The sequence below is a fragment of the Acanthochromis polyacanthus genome, chromosome 6 (genome assembly GCF_021347895.1).
Source record: "Acanthochromis polyacanthus isolate Apoly-LR-REF ecotype Palm Island chromosome 6, KAUST_Apoly_ChrSc, whole genome shotgun sequence".
In the NCBI taxonomy this organism is placed as follows: Eukaryota; Metazoa; Chordata; class Actinopteri; family Pomacentridae; genus Acanthochromis; species Acanthochromis polyacanthus.
Window position 1 is genome coordinate 35,632,436 of NC_067118.1, and position 22,152 is coordinate 35,654,587.

General features: G+C 43.3%; 1 protein-coding gene across 5 annotated transcripts in view; it reads left to right on the top strand.

The window, feature by feature from the left end:
* LOC110949624 (neuron navigator 1-like) overlaps window positions 1–22,152 on the top strand; it is an 83,438-nt gene that overhangs the window by 48,933 nt on the left and 12,353 nt on the right. For all 5 annotated transcript variants that reach the window (XM_022191774.2, XM_051949040.1, XM_022191771.2 and 2 more), the window contains 7 exons: window positions 11,205–11,343; window positions 14,837–15,143; window positions 18,821–19,637; window positions 19,741–20,259; window positions 21,037–21,078; window positions 21,378–21,526; window positions 21,634–21,816. In XM_022191774.2, coding sequence (XP_022047466.2) covers window positions 11,205–11,343; window positions 14,837–15,143; window positions 18,821–19,637; window positions 19,741–20,259; window positions 21,037–21,078; window positions 21,378–21,526; window positions 21,634–21,816 — 2,156 coding nt within the window. The remainder of the gene's footprint in view (window positions 1–11,204; window positions 11,344–14,836; window positions 15,144–18,820; window positions 19,638–19,740; window positions 20,260–21,036; window positions 21,079–21,377; window positions 21,527–21,633; window positions 21,817–22,152) is intronic.

The following is a 22,152-nucleotide window of genomic DNA, read 5'->3' on the forward strand; positions in this document are numbered from 1 at the left end:
CATTTCTCGCAGCCACTGACTCTTGATGTTTTCTAATGAAGTGAGCGAGTTTACTTTCTCTGCCTGCAAGGTCATTAGGGAGACCAGAGAGCGAAACAACAGATGCTTGTAACCTGTGCTTGTAAGACACATCCACATCCACTTTTTTTATTGTACACACAGGAGCCAGTGTTCACAAACAGAGCTCATATTTTCATGAGGTGGTCCCTCCTGTGGTTTAGTGAGTTTCTCTGTCACATCAAAGCCAAAAGAAGGACCTACAGCCAGACAACAGTGCAGCTTTACAAGAGACGAGAGAAAAGCTATAAGGCCGACACTGGTGGCCGTAGAGAATAATAACCTGTGGATGTCATTCCCACCTGACAGTGAAGTGAGCTCTCTATGAAATGTAGAACGAGTTTTACAAAAAGCCTCACACAATGTCTTGTATTAAAGCTTTCAGGGTTCTTTTGAGTTGAATGAAAAGTGAGACGACCCCTCTGGTTTGTGTTGGAGCGACGGACTCGTGGCTGCGGATTTCGGTTCTAAATGAACTACTGGACCTGTCACTTTATGCTTGTGTGTGTGTTTCTATCTGTGCACTCGTGCCGTGGTATGCATATGTGCGTCTGCATATGTTGGAGGATTAGGGAGTGGGACCCCAGAATACACTTGCTGGAATGCGGAGTGTGAGTTTTGAGCGGCCCGAGGGCAAGGAATGTCTCCCAAACTCACTGTAACAACTTTAAGTGCCATGACCAGAGTGTGTGTGTGTGTGTGTGTGTGTGTGTGTGTGTTATAACCGACAGCAGGTGATGGGTGCGGGCTCCTGAAGGGTGCGCCTCAAGGCCTGTCGGTCACCACCACATGTGTTCACGAATGTAGACAAAAACACACATATATACAGCAACATGTCTGTCCCCCTTAACAACATGAGAGCAATGTGTGTGTTTTAATAGGTGTCTGTTTTATCTCAGCCTGCAGAAGTGAAAGAGTATCTCTGCTGTAGTCAATGGGTCTTTCATGCTTTTCTGTTCAGGTGTTTGGACAACCTTTGGCAGGTGCTTTGTGGCCGTCTAGTTGGATTTGTAGCCTCTGTGTGGAGCTGGATTTGATTTAAGCGAAAGCTATGGAATCTTTTGCGCTCTCTTCTGTCTGTTTCTCCCTGTCCATCTTTCTGTCTAAACATATCAAATGTTTCTGAGTCAAGAGATGCTGGCTTCTGCTGTACCATTCACCCAACAACCTATTGATCCATGGTGGAGTTGGTTAGCTTTATCTGAGGATGCAGAAGTAACAATATTAAAGAAGGCAGTAAACAAAAATGTATTTGTAGAGAGAGAGGATGCTCTTTGAAAATGTATTTACAGGATTCGTTCCATTCTGTCTGACACATGAGGTTGTCAGCTGGGTCACAGCACTTTTTCACATGAACAGCGACTCACATCATGCTGACACTGTACTTCCTACATTTGCTCTATGTGCGTGACTGTGTACATGACAGTTTGTTATTGTGTGATACTTCCCCATTTGGCACATTATATAATGCAGCTAAAACTGACAGTATCCTCTTACTGTAAGTGAATACCAAACTGTTCCTATTAGGTTTCTCAGTAAATATCAGTAATGGTTTGTGGAGTGTTTACTATAATCCAACAGGTTAGCTGTATTGTATTTCACAGTTTCGCTGTCAGTGTTATCTCGTGTTTGTTTTGGTACGTTTCAGTGAATATGCCTTTTCAGCTCAGCGCTCCACAGCTGTCTGCTGCTCGGTTCATGTTGCTCCTAGGTTTTGTTACTGTACTATATTCTGTTGATCAAAAGGCAGCTGTCAGTGGAAGTGCTTGTTTGTGCTTCTGCACATGTCTTTCACACAGCTGCTTCAAGTTAACAGCAACCTGGAAGAAGCACGCTTCATTCAAAAGCAGTGCCTCCTCCTTCTCTTTCTCTTCCTCCCTTTTCCTTCCCTCTCGTCCTCTCGCTGGTCCCCCTTTTTCAAACCAAAACATCCCCCTGTGCGCCGTTAATTCACACAGCCGTTAAGTCAGCTGACATGTCTGGAGGGAGGCCAGAGGTAATTCTACCCCAGGATCCAACCCCTGTCTTGGGCCTCTGCGTGCCGGGGTTCCCCCTGTGAGCTCCTCCCCGGTTCTTAGCCGTTGAGTTGGGGCTGGGAAGCGCTCCACACTGAACCCCAGACTGAACTACTTATGAAGGTGATTTAAAAGGTCATTTCACCTCGTCCCAGGAGTGCTGTCCCTCTTCTGCTTCCTGCTCTCATATGAAGAAGAGGGGGACTGCGGAGGTCAAAGGTTACTGGGTCATAGTAGAGCTCTGCTGGTCACTTCTTAGCACACTTAGACATTTTAATGCTCATTTATGAAATCTAACACTCTTTGACCCAATTTGTTGTGCTCTCTGCATGAGGCACATAAGAACACTTTGGGAGGAAATTACTACTTAGCAATTATTTCATGCAAAATAAGTTGAAATTGTATTGTTTGTATTGTGACTGCTTTCAAATCCCCAGAGCTGCCTTGTTTAGACTGGTGGCCATAAACCTTTAAACTTTACGCCTGTATGACCTGACAAAGACAAAGTCAAGGAGAGAAACGAGGTGCAGAGGACAGAAAACTTGATTTTTAGCCTTTCAAGGAATCATCCGCACACCCCTGCTGGCTGCTTCTGTTTTCCTTTTTGGGCCTTACAGTATGAGTGGATCAAGATGACCCAGCGGACGTCTGCATGATCAACAGTCACACAATTTTTGTTTGAAAGAGAATTTCTCCACCCAGCATTCCTTATATGAAGGCCTTCCACTGTTTCACATGTCCTGTTTCATTTCACTGCAATGAAATAGTGCAGAGTCGAGTCAGCTTTCAGGTGCGATGTGTTGAACTCTTAACAAAGTTCATGTCTTCGCTTTGGGGAGGCCGTGAGGGAATAAGAGATGCAGAGATATATTTTCGGTCTAGGGAGGATTTTTCTGGAGCAGCTATTCTCTTCATAAATTGTACAGTTTTCTCTGTCTATCTACACCTCCCACACACTCACAAAAAAGGAACATTTCACTGACCAGGACTTCTGATGCATCTTTTCTGCGTTGAACTTTTCCATCCAGTAAGCCCCATGCATTTGTAGAATGTGTCATCGTCCTAGCAAGGAAAACTTGGAAGAATGATGCACCTCAGTATTCTTCCACACACAAACACACCTCGGAGTCGGTATTATTGCCTGGCCGGCTTAATGTGACCCTCGGCAAAGCAGCCACTCCAGCAAAGCTGCGGTTCCCACCAGCCACTAACATCACACACTCCTGACAGCTAATCCAAGCTGTGCTCAGGGCACAGTGGCACTTTAGTGCATCTGATGTGTACATGTTTGTGTGTGTATATGTGTGTGTGTTTGTGTCCTAAACCCAGAGGCCATTGCTGTCAGGTTTATGCCTGTCAAAGGCACAACAAGGTTTCTTCTCTGCAATGGCCATTTAGGGATGTGACCTCCTATTTGCCTCCATGCACTCACTCACACACACATCTATACACACTCACATACAGCACCTTTAGCCGAGGCCTCTGGCCTGCTCGGATGCTGGTGGCAGATGGAATTAACAGTAATTACGAGCTCATTAACTCCAGCCTGTTCTGTAATCCGCTGTAATGCCCAAATACTGCTGTGTGTGAGTCTATGTGGATGTGTGCGGACAAGACAGCCCAAGCAGCCCTAACACGTTGTTCCACTCCACATCATGGAAACAGGACAGAGAGGAAATAATAAATAACACTAAAGAGGAAATTAATTTTTTTCTGTTTAACATGTATCCAGCCTGCTTGCGCAATCTAGATTTAATTGGGACTTGTCAGTGATTTACTGTAAGTGTTTAACAATACGACACAACAGAGGACCCGTATTGGGTAGCTAATTAAAAGACTCTTTTAATGACAGATTTGTTAATTACTCGACGAGTACCTCTCCAGACATCAACATGGCATCATTAAAAAGTCAGTTATTTATCAGTGAGTGTAAATGTCAAAATAGCAATAATAGCACTGTGGCTTTCATATGAACATAACATGACTCCAAAATGCTGCAGATGGCTTTTAATTTATGGACAGAAGTAGCTGAACACCGGTACAGATAATGTACAGCATCACTGCTATATATCTGCAGTGGATGCACAGTCACACTATGCTATGTCTGTATTGGATTGGGTGTCAAAATATCTTGAGCTTCTCAAGATATAATAAAGTCCTGGCCTGCTGAGGGAGTTCCTTAATGGCCCTATATGGTCCTGCAATAGTGGATAATCCTACACAGAAGAACAAGACATCTTCAAAAATACTCCCTAAATTTCAAGTGTTTTATAGGTTTTTCTTGCCAAGAAGAATATTTTTGCACTTTTGATTAAAAAATGATTTTACTGTGGCAGACTGTTATGCTTATTATCCACCAAGGTGATTCACGGATGTGTGTGTGTGTGTGTGTGTGTGTGTGTGTGTGTGTGTGTGTGTGTGTGTGTGTGTGTGTGTGTGTGTGTGTGTGTGTGTGTGTGTGTGTGTGTGTGTGTGTGTGTGTGTGTGTGTGTGTGTGTGTGTGTGTGTGTGTGTGTGTGTGTGTGTGTATTTGTTTCCTGGTGATAAGCTGTTAAAGTGGTCCAGGGACCCATATTGTTAGCCATCTGTGCCTCCCAACCACATTTCCCCTTTTCTTTTGGTCTTATCAGGTAGATGCCCAATCACACATACTGTATTTAATGATAGCTCACAGACAGTTAGCGGGATTTTTATTTGAAGACTTCTCACTCGTGATTATACAGCATTGTTTAAGATTATTTTCCCCACATGGGCAGTGTAAGCATGGCTGTGTTGGAGAGGAAAAACCCTAATAATGGGTGTGGCAGGTCATGCCGCTTTCTGCTTTAACTGAGTCATTTTGTGTGTGTGGATGTGTGTTTACACCAGTGTTGTTGTGGGAACAGGACCTAACCCTAACTGACAGTTGGGTTTAGATCCTGTTTTATGTGTCCAGGCTAAAAATCTGTGGAGGGTGCTGAAGCTGACAGCAAGTTGTAACCAAAAGACTTGCTGCTAAATTTCTCATTTCCTTTTGAAAGTTGCCCTTTCGGTTTTGTTTGTCTGTTTTTTTTTTCCTTATAGCACGTGTATGTCAAGCTTTGTGAACATTATATACGTCATCATTTATGCAGCCTTACACCTGCTCTAAGGTGGAATGTGACATTTTTGGTGGTTTTATGATTGATGGACGATTTAGCTCGGTTGTATTGTTGCACAAAAGCAGATGCGTCCACTTACTGCCCAACTTAGAGGCCAAGTCTCCTGCTGTTCACTTCTTCTGCAGCCTGATCTGAGGTGTATTTGCCAACACTGAGTCGCACAGATAGACACAAGGAAAGACAATGCGTCTCAACCAAATGCCACCTCTCATCGGTCACAGCCACACTTATTTAGTCTTTAGAGAATTTAATGACTTCAGCAGTCCTTTCATGCGTGCCCCCTCTGGTTTCAGAGCTCACTGCCCAGTGCCAGTCTGGCAGTGCCCTACTTTCCATTTGCCTGAAAAGGCATCACTACAACCAGGAGCCTGTCTGATTTAGCCATTTTGGGTTCTGCCATGTGACACCGTGGATTTTAATAGGAATGGAAAGTTCCTGTCCACCGTAGACTGCAGAAACACTTTCCATGCGTTTACACAAATGGGAGGGACGGAGTCCAAATATCAGGCTGGATGGGACGAGTTTAACCCCATGAGGGAGCAATGAGCTGAAGCATTTTATTGAAACCACTATGCGTTATATTATTTACAACACCCAGAGCCTTTGTTGCTTTCCTGTTCCTGAATCCAACACGCTCTAACAGTCCTCTATGTTTTAATCTGATCTTATCTGCTCCAATGTGGTCCAGCATGTTTGGTAATTTCCTGCTTTCCCCTAATTGGCCACATTATATTAGCACTGATGAAAGCTCACAGTGACATCACTAAGCATTCATAATCATTTCACCTTGCTCATCCAGTGGAATGTTCTGCTTTTGGTGCAAAATGACATTTAATTAGATTGTAATGCTGCTGCTGGTATTTTGTTAAGGAAGCAAGTGCACTGACATTCTCCATAATGTGCATTGATTATTGACCGGGTAATGAATTAATTGTTTTTATTAGTCGTGTAACACAGTGCGTCTCTTTCCGTTATTACTGCCCATCTACAGACAATGCAACAAGACCAAAGAGTACTTTGTTGCTTCTCAGAGTTTAATTCTACTCAGCTCAACACAGGAGCACATTCCTCCAAATGGCCTCCCTGCAGTTTTATCAAATGTTTGTTTAGATGGCAAAGCTTATCAGCCGATACTGTTAAGTGTGCTGTCTGAGGGTTGGCAGGACTCCAACTCCCAGCAAGCACTGCTCCAGCAAACCTCACAGGCAAAGCTGCTTTGTCTTTGCAGTGGGCTTTTCTTCTTCTGAATCTGCTGTATTTCTCTGACTGCCTTCCTCCCATCACTCAGCCTCAGAGAGGTCAGACGGAGCAGGAGAGAGGAGAGGAGAGTGCAGAGCTCTCATAATGAGCCGCAAAAAAGACCATTTATGTTGCGATGAAAGTAATTAGCTCCGTAGTACTGAATAGAGGAGGGACACAGAAGCTTCTTAATAAAAGCGGCCTATTTAGCTCAGCAGCAGCCATTCAAGCACTCGCTTGATATTGTGAGGCCCAGTGTTTGTGTGGGTGTGCCGGTCCTCTCTGCAGACCATGAGGAACAAAGAAATCATGTTTCTGTGAAAGGAGGATGCTGTTTATATTGACCTTTGTTAATCCAGTAAATGGCAGAGAAGTATTTAAGATATTTAAAATATCCAGCAGCTTGCCAGAATTTTTCGCACTTCTCAAGAGATGACGAAAGCTTAGTTTGCTCTGGACGCACGGCGTTCTGCCGAGTGCCTCGTTGAGATCTCTTATGTCAAGGTGCAGTTACAGCAGAAACCACTTGTGTTCAGCTGACGGCATACAGTGTCTCCATGTGGCATATTCTCCGCTCAGTGGGACGCTGTGTTTTGCACATGGTGTGCTGAAAAGCAAACTGTCAGGTGGAGATGAAGAATGAGCTTAATCAAACACATCTCAGCTTAATAGGCGTTTATTGCAGCCGATATCGAATCAACATTGATATTAATTTTACTTACAGAATTAAGAGTCATGGGATACCATTTTTCACTGATTTTATCCCTCTGCTTTTCCCTCCAGCTGTGTCACAACAAGCCAATGACATTAAACATCCATAAGCAGGGCACACAGATCATTGTGTTTTATTTTATCCCATCATTCACTCATGTAATTTCATGAAATCCTTCGTTATGTGTCGTATATTGTTGATAAGAAATTCTGCTGTTACCTTGCTTTTGAGAGGAACATATGGTATAAGTAGGGCTAATTACCATGAATAAAAATGTGACGGGGAAGTGGCATGACTAAAATGGTGCTTGCTGTGAGACACTAGCTAATAAAAGGGGTGATGTAGATGAATGGGCTGCTAATATTATCCCTCAGTCTCTGCAGCTGCTGCTGTAAAATGAAAAAGATTAGGCAGAGCGAGGGGAGGTTATAACGGAGGGAGAGATGAGATACGATCCTCTTCAGTGAGTGCATCATGTCCTGAGAAGTTGGGGAAGTTTGTGTCAAAAGCAGCGCTTCTCTTTCTAACTATAGCTCCGTCTTCTTTAACGCTTTCATGTTTCGGTTCTTTCTTCTCCCCTCACACGCCACTTTACCCTTTTCTCTTGAGTATCCTTACATTTCATCGCCGCAGTATTTCTTTTCATCTCAACCAGTACAGGACTGTGGAGCTGTAAGAGGAGCTGGTTGACTGTAGATCTGGTGCAGCTGCATACTGGTCCACGCTGATTGAGGATATCAGGTTTTGGCTGGGAAGTCAGAAAATTCTGTCGAAGGGAAAAAATCTTTGGACCGTCTTGGACAGACAGCACTTCACAAAAATGCAGTTGTGTGAAGCTTAAAGTCTTCAGCAGATAAAAACTTAAAGTCTTTTCGAGCTTGGGTGAAGATTTCCTACTTACAAATCTGAAAAGCGCAGGTCACTGAACTTTGATTTAACATAATTTCAGAGGATCACTCTGACAGCAGTTAATCTTAATGCCAGGAGAGTCACGCTGAAATTCATGCAGACGATTTGTGATACCCACCTATGATGCTGTATGTTCATTTTGGTTCCCACATCCTCTCAATCCTTATTTAGTTTCTGTATCTCAGAGACTCTAAGAGTAGCTTTTATGGAAACATCTCTCCTTGACCCTGACAGATTTGGGATTTTTATCGTATGAAGCTCATTCAGTTTTTCAATAGAATCAAAATACACGGTACGAGTTTCTCATTTTTCCATTTTCTTATCCACTATCAAGATGATTTCATTCATAAATCACATCACATCCTCTGTCTCATTTCATCCTCTCATCTGTATTACACATTTAGCCAGTGCTCTTCATGATGTCTCACCTCTGACCTTGTCTCCCTCCTCTGTGAGTTCTTGTTTTCATATCTGTCAGCTGAGTGACACCAAACCCAGTGGAGATGTTGTTTGTTCTCTTTCCTATCAGATGTGAATTATTCATCAGAGAGAGAGTGTTATCAGTCACAGAAGTACTGGTGGACAGGCAGATAGCTCTGAAGTGAACAACAGGATTTAAAGACAAAGGTATCGCCTCAGAGAGGTACTGCTGGTAAAGCCCGGCTGTGTCTCCCAAAAGGAGGTTTGTCTCCTAAAGAATGAATGACACATGCTCAGATATTGTTTTTACATAAATCCAGTCTGTGAGATCAGTGTTTATTCATTTCCTTTGCCCATTTGTACTTGAGGGAGAAAAAAGCTGGTTCAAAAAAAGAAAAAGATTAATAGTCAGCTTTTATGGAAAAGCTCTATTCTTCTTGTGTTAATCTGTGAATGAGTCTTAAAAATAAATATTTTGTTGCAAAGTGAAATAAGCACTTTAAAAGGCAAAAAATTATTTTGGTGATCCACTGAGTTCAACAATTGTACGAGTCAAGGTCGTCAGATTCTGTTTTTTCTTTGTATGAAGACATTACTTGGAATAGAAAACATGCAACTGATCCAAATTGGATTTTTTCCCCGTCTACTAATAGTTTCTTGATCTGGCTGTTCAAAGAATAAAAGCCAAACCTGTTGAAGGGACAATGCACTGAATCCAGTAGAAGTGTCACATCCCATGAACAGATGTTTTCTTTACTTGTATTAGGAACAATTCAAATTTTTTTGTAGTGTTTTCATATTGAGAGTGTAGCTCCCCGAATGTGTTTCAGTCTTAAATTTGCCCTTAATCTTATTCTGGCACGCAGACAGAGCAGCGTGACAGCCACTTCAGACGTAAAATCTCGTCTGCTCTTTTATGTCCCCAAGATATCCACCGGCCAGACAGGGAGGGCTTTCCCCGCACCCCTCTCCCCCTGATCCCTGCCGTCAACTCCCCCCCAGGGTGCAGCGTGACCCATACAGGCACCCATCCGGAAGGCCCACACCGCTTTCACTCCCTTCATCCTCCACTGTATATATGACCTCATTTGGCAGGCCCTGCCCTCTCAACTTGCTTTACAGTTTAGTACGACATCAGTCTAATCTAATGGCCCTAATGAGAGCAAAAACCCAACCCCCTAACTTCCTGCATGTGACCTATTTAATGTATATGTGAAATAAACCCACATACCCAAACACACCTCACGCATGTGACCTTTTCCTCTCACAAGTCAGTGTGTGGAGTCAAAGTACCGATTTGTTAAATTTGTAGATTTCCAGGCTCCACTTGAAATTTTGCATGCACTATTCTCACAATCATGCAAGTTCAACAATGAAATCTGGGTTTCTATCAAAATAATAATGATTTAAATGGATGACAGCGTGCCTTTTGGCCTATGTGCCAGAGGGTCCCCACTGGCAAAATCTGTGGGAGTTATGACAACTGATAATGACCATTTAATGTATGAATTAGGTCCTCATAAGCACTTAGGCTGCAATTTCACAAATATAGGAGCTGAAAACTGACTAAATTGCAAAAAGTACAACTGACATCTATATTTTACAGCCAAATAAAGCTAACCGCTATAGAAGCACCCACAAGCTGTCTTTGTCAGGGATGATTCTCATAATAATTTCCCTTGGGGAAAAAGGCAAGCAGCTGAGCAGATTTCTACCTCTACAGTCCTGACACAGTCCTGTATGCACTCGTGGGCGCTTGCACCAGTATATGTTCTTCGTTGCTATTTCTGTGTGTGTGGGCTGAGATGATGTCAAGAGCGCTCCGAATTTCAGTTCACCAAGTGTTTCAGCTCATGTAGTGTGAAAGTTGGGTATTTAGAGCAGACAGTGTTCTAAATGAGTTCACCGGATGAATATTTAATCAAAAGACAAACTGGAAGACATGGAGCCAAGTGAGCCAGCCGCTGGTGGTAAACTGAGCTGATGGAGCTTTGGTAAATGATGCGTTGATTAAACTCGAGGAAAGATCCAGTAAACTGACAGATTGCTTTGTTTTTGTCAGATATATGACACTTGCTCATTCTCTGCGGGAAATAAACTGTTCTGCGCCCTTGTAGCTGAACAGCAGATTCAGTGTCTTGATCAAGGACACTTTGATAAAAGTGGATCTTTGATCCCGCTGGGCTTGAACTCAGACTGACCAGCCACAGCTCCAATTTGTGCACAAAAATAGGAGCACATCTCTGTCATCCATGTGGGTTTAACCTAATTACTGCAGTGTAGTAGCAGTGTTGCAATGAAGAAGGATCAGCTGTTGTAACACTGATGAAATTACACCTTTGATCACAGATGCTGGTGCATTTGTTCATCACGACATTGCATCTTTCTCCTAAATACAAGATATCATCCTTTAACACACGACTCCACAGACATTGTCTTCAATTTTGCAAATATTAACAATTTATCTTTCACTTTAAGACACCTATTTATTTGTTAATTGTATCTGGATATCCATCTGTTTTAGCTAAACATTTCCTTGCAAAATCGGGTGTTACAACTGGCTTGACTCAAAATGTGAATATTCATGTTTTAACCAGCGACCACTTCATTTTTCCCAATTATTCCATTTTATTCCTGCATTTGAAGTTTCCAGGAATTGTTATAATGCATTTATATTTTTTGACATATTTCTTTTGTGATTGTTTCTTTTAGCTGGGATGAGAGCAGCTCCATCAGCAGTGGACTGAGTGACGGCTCCGACAACCTGAGCTCTGAGGAGTTCAACACGAGTCCCACTCTCAACTCCCTCCCCACCACTCCCATTGGCTCCCGCAGAAACTCAACTATCGTGGTAAGTGACACACACACACACACACACACACACACACACACACACACACACACACACACACACACACACACACACACACACACAGGGCTGTCTGACACATCAGTGTGTGCATTGGTATCGATTAAGCAGTTAATCCACTGAGGTATTGATGAGGAGATGAATGATGTGTCATACACTCTGCCAGTGTATAGAGGACACACAGCTGCTGGGACCAGAGACAAAGCCTGATTAAGTATTCTATGCACACCCGTAATATTTATCACATCTGCAGCAGTCGATGTTTGCTGCAACACAGCATGCTGGGCGGCTGCGTTGTTTTACAAATCTCCTTTTGGTCTTATGTGTAGCTGAATTTGTACAAGTTTGCTGTGATCAGATGCATGGCTGTCAGCCATTGACCTACAATAATTGCAACAGTCACACAAACATTTCCATTTTTCCGTGTTATCGCTCCTTGTAGAGGTTTGGGGCGCTGTTTTGCCCTCACAGGCTGTGATTTAGTCAATTATATATTTGCTAGCCAGTATTGTACGCACCTGATGGAGCTGATCCAGAACCTGTAGCTTTGGCCCAGTTCAGTATTATATTTAGCCTGACTGTCTGGAGTGAGAAACAACTACACTGACTGATCGTGTTTGCTCTCACAGTGCACATACATTGTATCTATGCTGCACTTTTAGTTAATTTATTGCGAGGATTGGAGGATTTGGGACCTCAGTTCATCTAAAATCCTGTTTGCATCTCGGCTTGAGGTTCTTTAAGATCCATCTGTAGCTATATAGGCTCCAGACTGCGTTTGTGTGTGTGTGTGTGTGTGTGTGTGTTTTCCTCGAGTGTCTGATTTAGGTCACACCTCCGCAGCATGGTTTATGTGACTAATATAGTGGGATTTGAGAGGGAGAGGGACGGTGATAGACGGAGGGAGTTCAAGAGCGAAAGAGAGGGAATCAGTGTAACCATGGCAACCGAAGCACAGGGATGCTGAGAGTGCGGGTCTTTGTCTTCTCCCATATACTGAAGGACAGGTCTAGAGCATAGCCATCTGCACACACACATACACACACACACACACACACGCACACACACATGCAGGGCCATCTGCAGCCCTGCATCCGGGCCAGCGAGCCGGAAGAACCGGGGCGCCTCCCTCCACGCCTAGTCGCAGGAGTCATAGCAACCATTACACCCCATGGCATCATCACCATGGCAACGAATATCATGAACCCTACATTTTCTAATACATGACTCCCCATCTTCCCTCCAGTCTCAGATGATGTTTTTCCCTCTATGTCTTTGTGTCCCAAAGCTATGTCTCGGTCTCTGCTTCTCCTCTTCATCTCTCAGCCTTTATCCTTTTTGTTCCTTTTGATTTCAATTTCCTCAAAGGCAAATGATTTTACATCCACCCCTCACCTCTCCCACATATTGTATAACGCACTCAACAGGGATATGAGGGTGGAGGAGAGAGACAACGGAAGAAGAGAGGTGCATACAGGAGATGTTTGAAAGAGGACCAGAGTCAGAGGGTGGTATATGTAGGCAGTGCAAATATGTAGGCCTCGCTGTCTGTTTGCATGTTAGCCGTGTTTTTGTCACAGTTATCTGCCCACCTGTGCATCTTCTCCATCTGTTTCAATAATCAGGGAATGTGTGTGAGGAAATGACAGTGTTTTATCTGCAAGGTCTGGTCAAACAGGACACACACATACACAACACACACTCAGGCGTACCTCCTCCTCGCGTCATGTGAACCTGCCCATGGGGTCTATTGGTTTTAATAAAAAAGGAATTCAGCATATGAGTCCTCATGGGAATCACTGGGTGCAACGTCCCGGGCTGGCAAACACACCCACACACATGCACACACACACACAGCTTCACTTTCACACACCTCCTGATGCATTGTGTAACTGTCAGCCCCCTGCAGGAGGGAGAATAATCTGCTTCTGTGAAACTAGTGATATCCGTCTTCACGTAGCCTCTCATAAACCCTCACACACGCTCACACAGGAGACCTTGGCTCTGCCATGACCTGATTTTCGCATTTCCTTTTGTTTAACATCTGACATTCTTACTTATTGGATTATGTTTAGGCTGTGTTGTCTGTTTTCTCTGCACAGGTCAAGTGTGTGTGTGTGGGTCTAATTTAATATTGTGTGGGAGTGTGAGGTGTGTGTTTTCAGCTCATATGCGTTTTGTTTTTGCTGGCCAGTTCCTCCCTCACTGTCTCGGTTCACTTCTCTTTTGAAGTGTTTAAACAGAGCATGCAATAGGATTTAGACAGGGAAGATGAGACATCAGTGAGTGTGTTTTCGGGTTGGATGAGTCCAACATGCTTTCCTGCTCAGAAGTCACCGAGATGAGGCAGAGTCTGTAGATCTGTCTGAATCCAACTGTGACCAGTGATGACCACTAAGTACTCTTTTCCATAGACATTACAATTACACAATTGTGCAAAAATGATCCAGTGCGTTCTGCCACTGGATCGTTCTTCTCAGTGCCCCAAGCAAACCACAGTAGCATGCAATGCGGTACAGCAGGATCGTCCCGAATATAAATCGATCATTTAGCAAATAGTTCAGTGATAAATTGACTAGTTTTGAACTATTAAACCAATTGCTAATAATTTTCATGATCGGTTAAACAGAGTTTGGGTAATTATTTATGAAAAAAGTCAAGCTTCAGTGTTTCAGGCTTTGGATATCTGAATATCTTCTGGTTTCTTTACATTTCTGTCACGGTAAACTGAATATCTTTGAGTTGTGGACAAAAAAAGACATTTAAGAATGTGATTTCTTCTGTTGCCATTTCACCATTTACTGACATTCTATATACCAAACGACTCAATTTCTTGAAAATAATCAGCATGTTCAAGAAAATAATCATTAGTTGCAACCCCAGTGTAGTTTTGATATGAAGGCTGCAGGATTAAATGATTTGAGTGCACTTCTTAAAACTGGATTTAAGTTGGAAATGTTTGAAACTTAGTACAAATTACATTGCTTCCCTTTATGACGCTGTACGTGTAGACTTGCAGTGTCCACCAAAGCTTCAATGTAAGAAATTTCCTTGTGTAAAATAGTTGAAACAATTAAGAAACGAATGATTAAAATGTCTAGATATGGTTTATCAGAACAATCCCAACTCAAAGTCTAAATTTTCCACAAAACATGGCAAAGGCAGTCATGTGTACCTGCATGAGCAGGACAGGTGTTGGATTCAAAGGTTTATGGACAAGCTCATGTGTTTCTCAGTTTTTTCTTGTACAAAAGCTCTGATTGTGTGTGATTTTTTCACTTTAGTTCCTTACAGCATTTGGTATAATCAGAAAAGTTGGTTAGATGGTCAAAACATACTTTGGTGAGCTACAAGAGAGTTAGATTGGCAGGAAAGTTAACAGCCTACTCAAGACGTATTCAGTACGCCAGAATGCATACACTCACATGTTTTGACATAATGTCTCAAAGTATTTGTGTGTCTTTTTTTTCACTAGATGCGTACCGATGCAGAAAAGAGATCTCTAGTGGAGAGCGGCCTGTCCTGGGATTCTGACGACAACAACAAACCCAGCCGCAAGAGCCAAGGCAGCAGCGTCTACGATACAGGAAGTCTGAAGTCCGAAGCCGGCAATAAGTGGAAAAAGACGCGACCGCAAGGGGAGGGTCTGGAAGGGGGAAAGGGTGAACTGAGGAAACCACACACCTTGGGTCAAGGAAATGTGCTGAAGAAAGGAAGAAACCCACCTGTGGGTGTCACATCTCCAATCACACACACCTCTCAGAGTGGGCTGAAAGTGGCAGGTGAGTGGGGAAACGCACACAGACGGAGTATACACATATATATATAGTTACATTTAAGATGGTTTCATAACACACTGACACATTTCTCAGACCGTCTTTTAATATTCCCTTCTTTCTGGCGGTCTCACGCCCACACAGTCACAGACACACTCCGTCTTTGTCACGCGCATTCACCCACAGCTGCAGCCCACCCTCCTGGCCTTTAGAAAGCAGTGCCATGTATCAAACGCCCATCACCACCCACACCCTTCCTGCCAGCCAACCACACACACACACACACACACACACACACACACACACACACACACACACACACACACTGACCAGCACTGTTTTTTCTTCCTATTGCCCTTCCTATCCAAGCTTTATTTTTGCGTCGAACAGAGAGAGTTTATAGCACTGAAATAAAGGCCTTTATAGACAGTGTGTGTTTCTAATAGCAAGTGTGTGTGCGTCTGAGATCGTGCCAGCCCTGAAGACTGTCACCCATCACACTTAAACACACACACACTCACTCACACACAAAGAGCACAATGGTGGGGATTGTGTAGCTGCCTTTTAAGCGCACCATCTGTGTGCTGTTTACGTAAGCACACGCACACTCTCACACACCACGTATAGACAACCAAAACAACAGGATATTAGTTGTGCTGTTGTGTGTCAGTCTAGATAGTCAGGGTCTGAGTAAACAGTCCACTTTCTGTGGGACTCTCCTGTGTTTGCATTGCCAGCTGTTGAAATGACAGATATGCCAAACAAGGGTGCAGAGCCAGCCTGTGATCCGTGTGCCAGGCTGCTATTGTTATTGATGTCTGCAGTATGAGTCTGCTGTCAGGGCTACTCGATCTGCCACCAAGTATGAGACTGTAATTAATCACATGATGAAGTCAAGTGGAGACAGGCTGGAAAAAGTTTTCCTAAGTCATCAGTGCAGAGGAGCTTGTGAGTTCAGCCACATCAAGGGCAGACATTCTGAGATAGTTAGAGGCTTCAGTTCATCGCTGAGGTTGGGCAGGATGCTTTGTATTCGTGTGTGTCTTAGTTGTGTTGTGTCTGACGTTAGGAGACACAAAGAGGGTGACATCTTTAGAGGAGCTCACATATATTTGATATACGGGCACTGTGTTACTATTTATACAAAATGGAAAATGTCTTCTACATGGGTGTTCTACATACTTAGTATTGTTTATGTTTGAGCAGGTTGTATTAATAGTGAATTTTGTTTCCAATATTTTCATTAGAGTTTAATCTGCTGATTATTATTACAATGAATTGCCAGAAAACAGGGAAACTCACCAGTTCTGAGAACTTAAATTGGCAGTCCAAAGTTAAGTTTATAATGATATAAAAATAGACATCTGCAAAAATGTGTCAAAATTAATTGATAATAATAATTTTTCTATGGTCAGTAGATGGATTCATGACTATTGGTTACAGAATTTATTTAATGTTCTTCCTCATAGTAAATGATTGAAGGCAAACAGTACTTCACAGTCCTAAAACTTTAAATATAGACTCAATGTCATGCACTTATTATACATAAAATTGACTGAGATCACATATTATGTTCTTTGTTTACCTCAAATTGTACTTATTTTTATTCATTATACAATTTACACCTACTTACCTTTATTTACCCCATATATATATTTACACAGCACTTTTTCATGTGTTTGTCCTGTAAATGAAGCCCTTCTCTGTTGCTCCATTCTCTCTGAGGATATTGAGTGTTGTTGAGGTTGTGAAGCCCTCTGAGACACATTTATAACCTATTAACCGTAGCAACTTGTAATTAAAATGTTTTTCCAAAAATGTAACACTTTATTTGGTTTGTTCTCTGAGACACATCAAGGTAGCCTTGGCACCAACACTCCCCTTAATTTTTTCCCCTTGTGTGCTGTATTGCTGGAAAAGAAGGCCAATTAATAAATATCTTATTTAATTAGGATGATCAACTGCTTTACAGGTCAGTTTTAGTGTGAACTCAAACACTGCATACCTGCTCAGATTGCTGGAATAGGGACACTAAGTGCAGTATTTATCATTTTGTCAGTGCTGAACTACTGACTGGTCATATATCAGTTTCCTCCTGATACACACCTACAGATACATTCAGCCACCTCTCTGCACTTCAATATACACAAACCTCCCACGTGCACACACATAAACATTGATACTATATCTTAACAACCACAAATATTCATGGTGACACATGGTGATGGTTGATGGGAGACATCGTCAGCAAAATTTTGGACTCAAGCAATGAGGTGGTTTGTCTCCATGGGAAGCTGGTGGGAATGATAGATAGGAATGTGAGTGCGTGTGTGTTGGTTTCTTTATGTGTGTGTACAGTATAGATAGATCTTCATTCCATTTTGTCCTCTTTCCACTGCTCTCCCCTTTAGCACAGTGGCCTTAAATAGAGAAAAGGAAGGGGCATTTATATCGAGCCATTTTCCTTTAAAATCCAGAGAGGGCAGTGTTGGAAACTTTCTGAAAATGATTTTCCTGTCTGCCACTCTGTCTGCATTTCACCATTCTGTTCAGATCTCCATTTTTTCAGACATTCACGCCTTTTGCGTCAAGGCGTATAGTGATTCGTCGTCTCCTCTGCACGTTGCCATGTCAGGCTGTGAGCTTGAGTCAGTAAATCAGGCTTCATTTCTGTCAAAATAATGCACACAACACTGAGTCTGTCAGTGTGTTTTATAGCCAACAGTGTAATTCTTCAGCCTAATGCTTTTGGAACGGGCAACGTTGCGGTTACACAATGGATTGAGTTTATGACTTGACATGTAAACCCAATTTTCACATTGTACAAAAGAACTCTGGGCATAATGTGTTGTCAGTGTCACATTCCTATAAGATCTGATCACTGAGAACTGTCTGTGCTATATATGTCTGCCCCTATGTGTGCCCATGTGTCTTTTGCGGGTTTATAAATACTTTTAAGTGACTCCAGATGTCCCCAGGCAGCACGCCGGTGGGTCTTATTCAACAGCAGTTCTTTGACTCTGTTAATGCCTTGTATATAAACCTCACATAACAAGTCCCATTAGATACAAATTAAGAGCGTGGGTCGTGCAGACTTGTGTGGGTGGTACATACAGTGCACATGTGTTATTCTCTCAATAACTTCCAAACAAGTCCAATTAATTTGCCAACTGGGAAATGTTCAGATGGGGAAACAATCACCCCCATTTCTCCAAGTTGTCTCTCCCACCACCCTGTTTTCCCCAAAGAGCCTTCAATGGTACAGAAAGTCAGTTCTACTGGACGTTTCATGCAGTTTTGTGCCCGCAGACACGCTTCATGAGCTTGAACACCACTTTTCCACAGCCATACTGCACATGTTAATCTCAGAACTCCACAGCTGTGACATGCAGAAGTTCACTTACTGGAAAGCCGGACTTTCTGGAAAGAGAAAACTATTTTAGTTCATCAGGATGGAAAAGAGGAGTAACTGCATGATAACAACGTATGTGAGAGTAAAACTGGCTGTGAGTCTGATCTGCAGGCTGTCTTCTCAGAGGGATTTGCTTTTATCAGCAGACAGTCAGACGTTGTAGGTGTTAAGCTAAGATATTGCCCTAATATGGTTTGGTTAGTCTCAGTCATCACCAGACGCTGCTTTATACTGTTCAAGCTACTCATCAGAATCTTTCTTTCATCTCTAGGTACAGTAAAGTCAGATGGGAAGCCCATGGATAAGTCTCGATTAGCAGTGAAGACTTCAGGTCTTCAGCGCTCCTCTTCCGATGCTGGAAAAGACCATCGAAATGGTTCCGCAACTGGCGAGCAACGAAAACCCCCATCTGGCCTAGTCAGACCTTCAACGGGTGGAAACTTTGGTTTCAAAAAACCCACCACAGCTACCAGTAATGGCACAAATGCGCATACTGTGACAAGTACAGGTGGCAGCGCTATACCCACTGGCTCAGCAACTGTAGGGAAGATTCCCAAAACGTCAGGTATTCCTGTCAAGCCAGGTGCTGGTGGAGGAGGACGTAAGACAAGTCTGGATGTTTCAAGCAGCGACCAAAGTGGTTTTCTGTCTCCAAATGCCAGGACATCTCTCCAGTACCGCTCTCTGCCTCGCCCAGCAAAGACAAGCACCCTAACTCTAACCCGGCCAAGCTCAGCTCGCCCAGTGAGCAGCACCATGGACACAGGCTCTGGGCTAATGAAACCCTCCACCACAGGCCCTCAGGGCTCGAGGCTCAAAGAGCCGGGCTCAGGGCTTGGCTCTGGAACAGGTCTGAGTAAGACAGGGGGACGTGGGATCCCATGTCCCAGTCCAGTCAATCAGACGGACAGAGAGAAGGAAAAAGAGAGAGCCAAAGCTAAAGCTGTAGTATCTGACTCTGAATGTGGAGGTGGTTCTCTGAAGGGAAGTCCTGCTCAGACGCCCTCAGAGAATGGGGGGAAACTCCATGGGCTGAGGCCTCCCAGCAGTGGCAAGAGCACAGATTTGCCTTCGACCAACACTCACAGGTATCACAATTCATGTGATGTAATTTCCACACACACATATTTTTACATACAAAACACATTTTTTATACGCATTTGCTTCAAAATGGTCTTTGTGTGTGTTCAGGTTGTCTGGCGTGCGCAGCCTGGCAAAGCCTCCATCCATGGCCCAACTTGACAAGCTGAACTCCAATAGTCTGGATGTGGAGATTCAGGACTCCCTGCCTCCTAAGATTCCTCCATACTCGAAGCTTCAAGACCTCTCTAGCTCTACAGGCAGCTCCGCTAACCCCTGCCTGACCCCCAGTCCCGCCCCTTTACTCAATGTGAACTCTTCGGCCTGTTTTTCCAGCCCAGGCATGGGGTTGGGACCGAGGCAAGTCACCTCCCTGGGAGTTGCGAGTGAAGGTAGCACCTCTCCCCTGCTCTACCCTCGTATGTCTGGGTTGCATCGCAGCATGGAGTCTCTACCGCTCCCGATGAGTCTGGCCCCAGAGCCCCAGGAGAGAGAGAAGAACAGGGGGAGGGAGAGTTTGGTGAGAGGCTACACCACCATCGAGTCCCGGGACAAGGATAGACAGGAAGACAGGGGCCCTCCTTCCAGCTGGAGCTCTGGAAGTAAAGTCTCAGTGGGTCTCAACGACAGGTCAGTTCAATTATACTGAAATATGATCTTGAACTTTGCACATGTAGTAACCCTCAGATATGCATAGTTTGCAAAGCAGCCATGTAGCTTCACCTTCTGGTCAGCTGAGGAACTACACCAAGATCATTCATGGCTTAGGGGAGGCGAGTAAGGGAGAAGCTTTGATGTCTTATTCAGTTTGTTCTACGCTGTGGACACTCATTCTCATCTGCTTGTTGACCAGGCAAAGGCTATTTGATGATAAAATGCTGCTAAAACTGACAAAAATGTCTAGCCATGGCATTTACAAAAAGCAAGTTGACCCTAAAAACTCAGAAAATGATTTTTTTTTTTTTTTAAAGAATAGATTTTTTTTTTAGACATGTATTTCCAATTCCATCTAAATCATCCTTGTTTGGATGTGACTGCTATGGAATGAAGTGACAGAAGCTAAACATGAATAAGTTCCTGAATATAGCTCAAACTATAGAAACATAGCCACTTGGTGGTACATTTGTTGCATTCGGTTTCGTGAAAAGACTAAAAACTGTATTTCCATTCTGAGCTCAAACAGCAAGTGAAGGCAACCACACACACACCCACAGTGACGGGTTGCTAGACTATTATTACTACAGGCCTGTTATCAGTGTTGTACGGGCCCCACTGACTGAAGTCATAATTACTGGCTGACACCAGCTGTCTGCCAGTCTTACTGTTTCTTTGTGCCCACTGCCTGTTCTTGAAAGTTTAATAACCCTGCACCAGCGGTTAAATAATGATATTGTTTAATCTCCACAGTTCTCAGAGAGACAGAAACACACTGCCAAAGAAAGGTTTAAGGTAAGACACACAAAATCACACACACGCTCCTATATATCACATTGTCAGGCGCTGATAGTTTGACACATTTGTGGCATCACATTGATAGGAACCTCTCTGAATGACAGACTGTGCTGCTCTTGCCCGTATGTCTATGAGACACCATTTCTGTCACTCATATTCCTCGCCGTGATCTCTTCAAAATCGTGTGTCATTGTGTCACACTGGCAGCGTTTTGGAATGTTTTTTCTTCTCGTTGAAAAATGCTTGCGCTAGAGGGGCTGGTTGTCTTGATATTGGTGACATTTTCTGCTCTGTAGTTTCAGCAGTGCCTCCCAGGTTGAGGAAGAGGGGAAGGAGAAAGGAGAGAGGAGGCACTCCCACACTGTTCTCAGTATGACCGACTCCCTCACACTTCCACTGCTGTCCTCTCCCACCTCCCTGCCCCGGACCTCTACAACCAGTATGGGTGTGTATTTACACATGCACTCACTTTAATAATAGGCCCGACATTTTTAGGGTCACACATTTGTTGAATGTGTATTCCATATTATGACCCCTCTGCTCTCTTAATAGTACCCAGCCCTGTCGGTGGACCTCCGAGGATGACTCGATCCAACAGCATCCCAACGCACGATGCCTCTATGGAGCTGTACGGGGCGTCGCCGCTGGGTAGCACTCTGTCGCTGGCTGAACGTCCCCGCAGCATGGGAATGGTTCGCTCCGGATCCTTCAGGGACAGGGAGTCCAATGACGAAGGTGAGGCCAGTGTGTCGTTTTCATGTTGGTTATTTAACCCTCCCGTTGTCTTCATTTACGGGCACCAAAAAATATCTTTTCCTTGTCTGAAACAAAAAATCAAAAAATTCAGCAAAAAATTTCCCAAATTTCTGAAAATTTGCAAAACTTTAGGAAGAAAATTCCAATAATTCCTTAAAAGTTTCCCATAAAAGTTGTATTTAAAAAAAATCCCCCAAATTTGGCAAGAAAATTCTGATAAATATTTTCAAAAAATGAGTAAAAATCTTCCAAAAATTCCTAAAAATATCTAAAGTGATTCCAAATATATCAGTAAAACTTCTAATATTTTCTTTA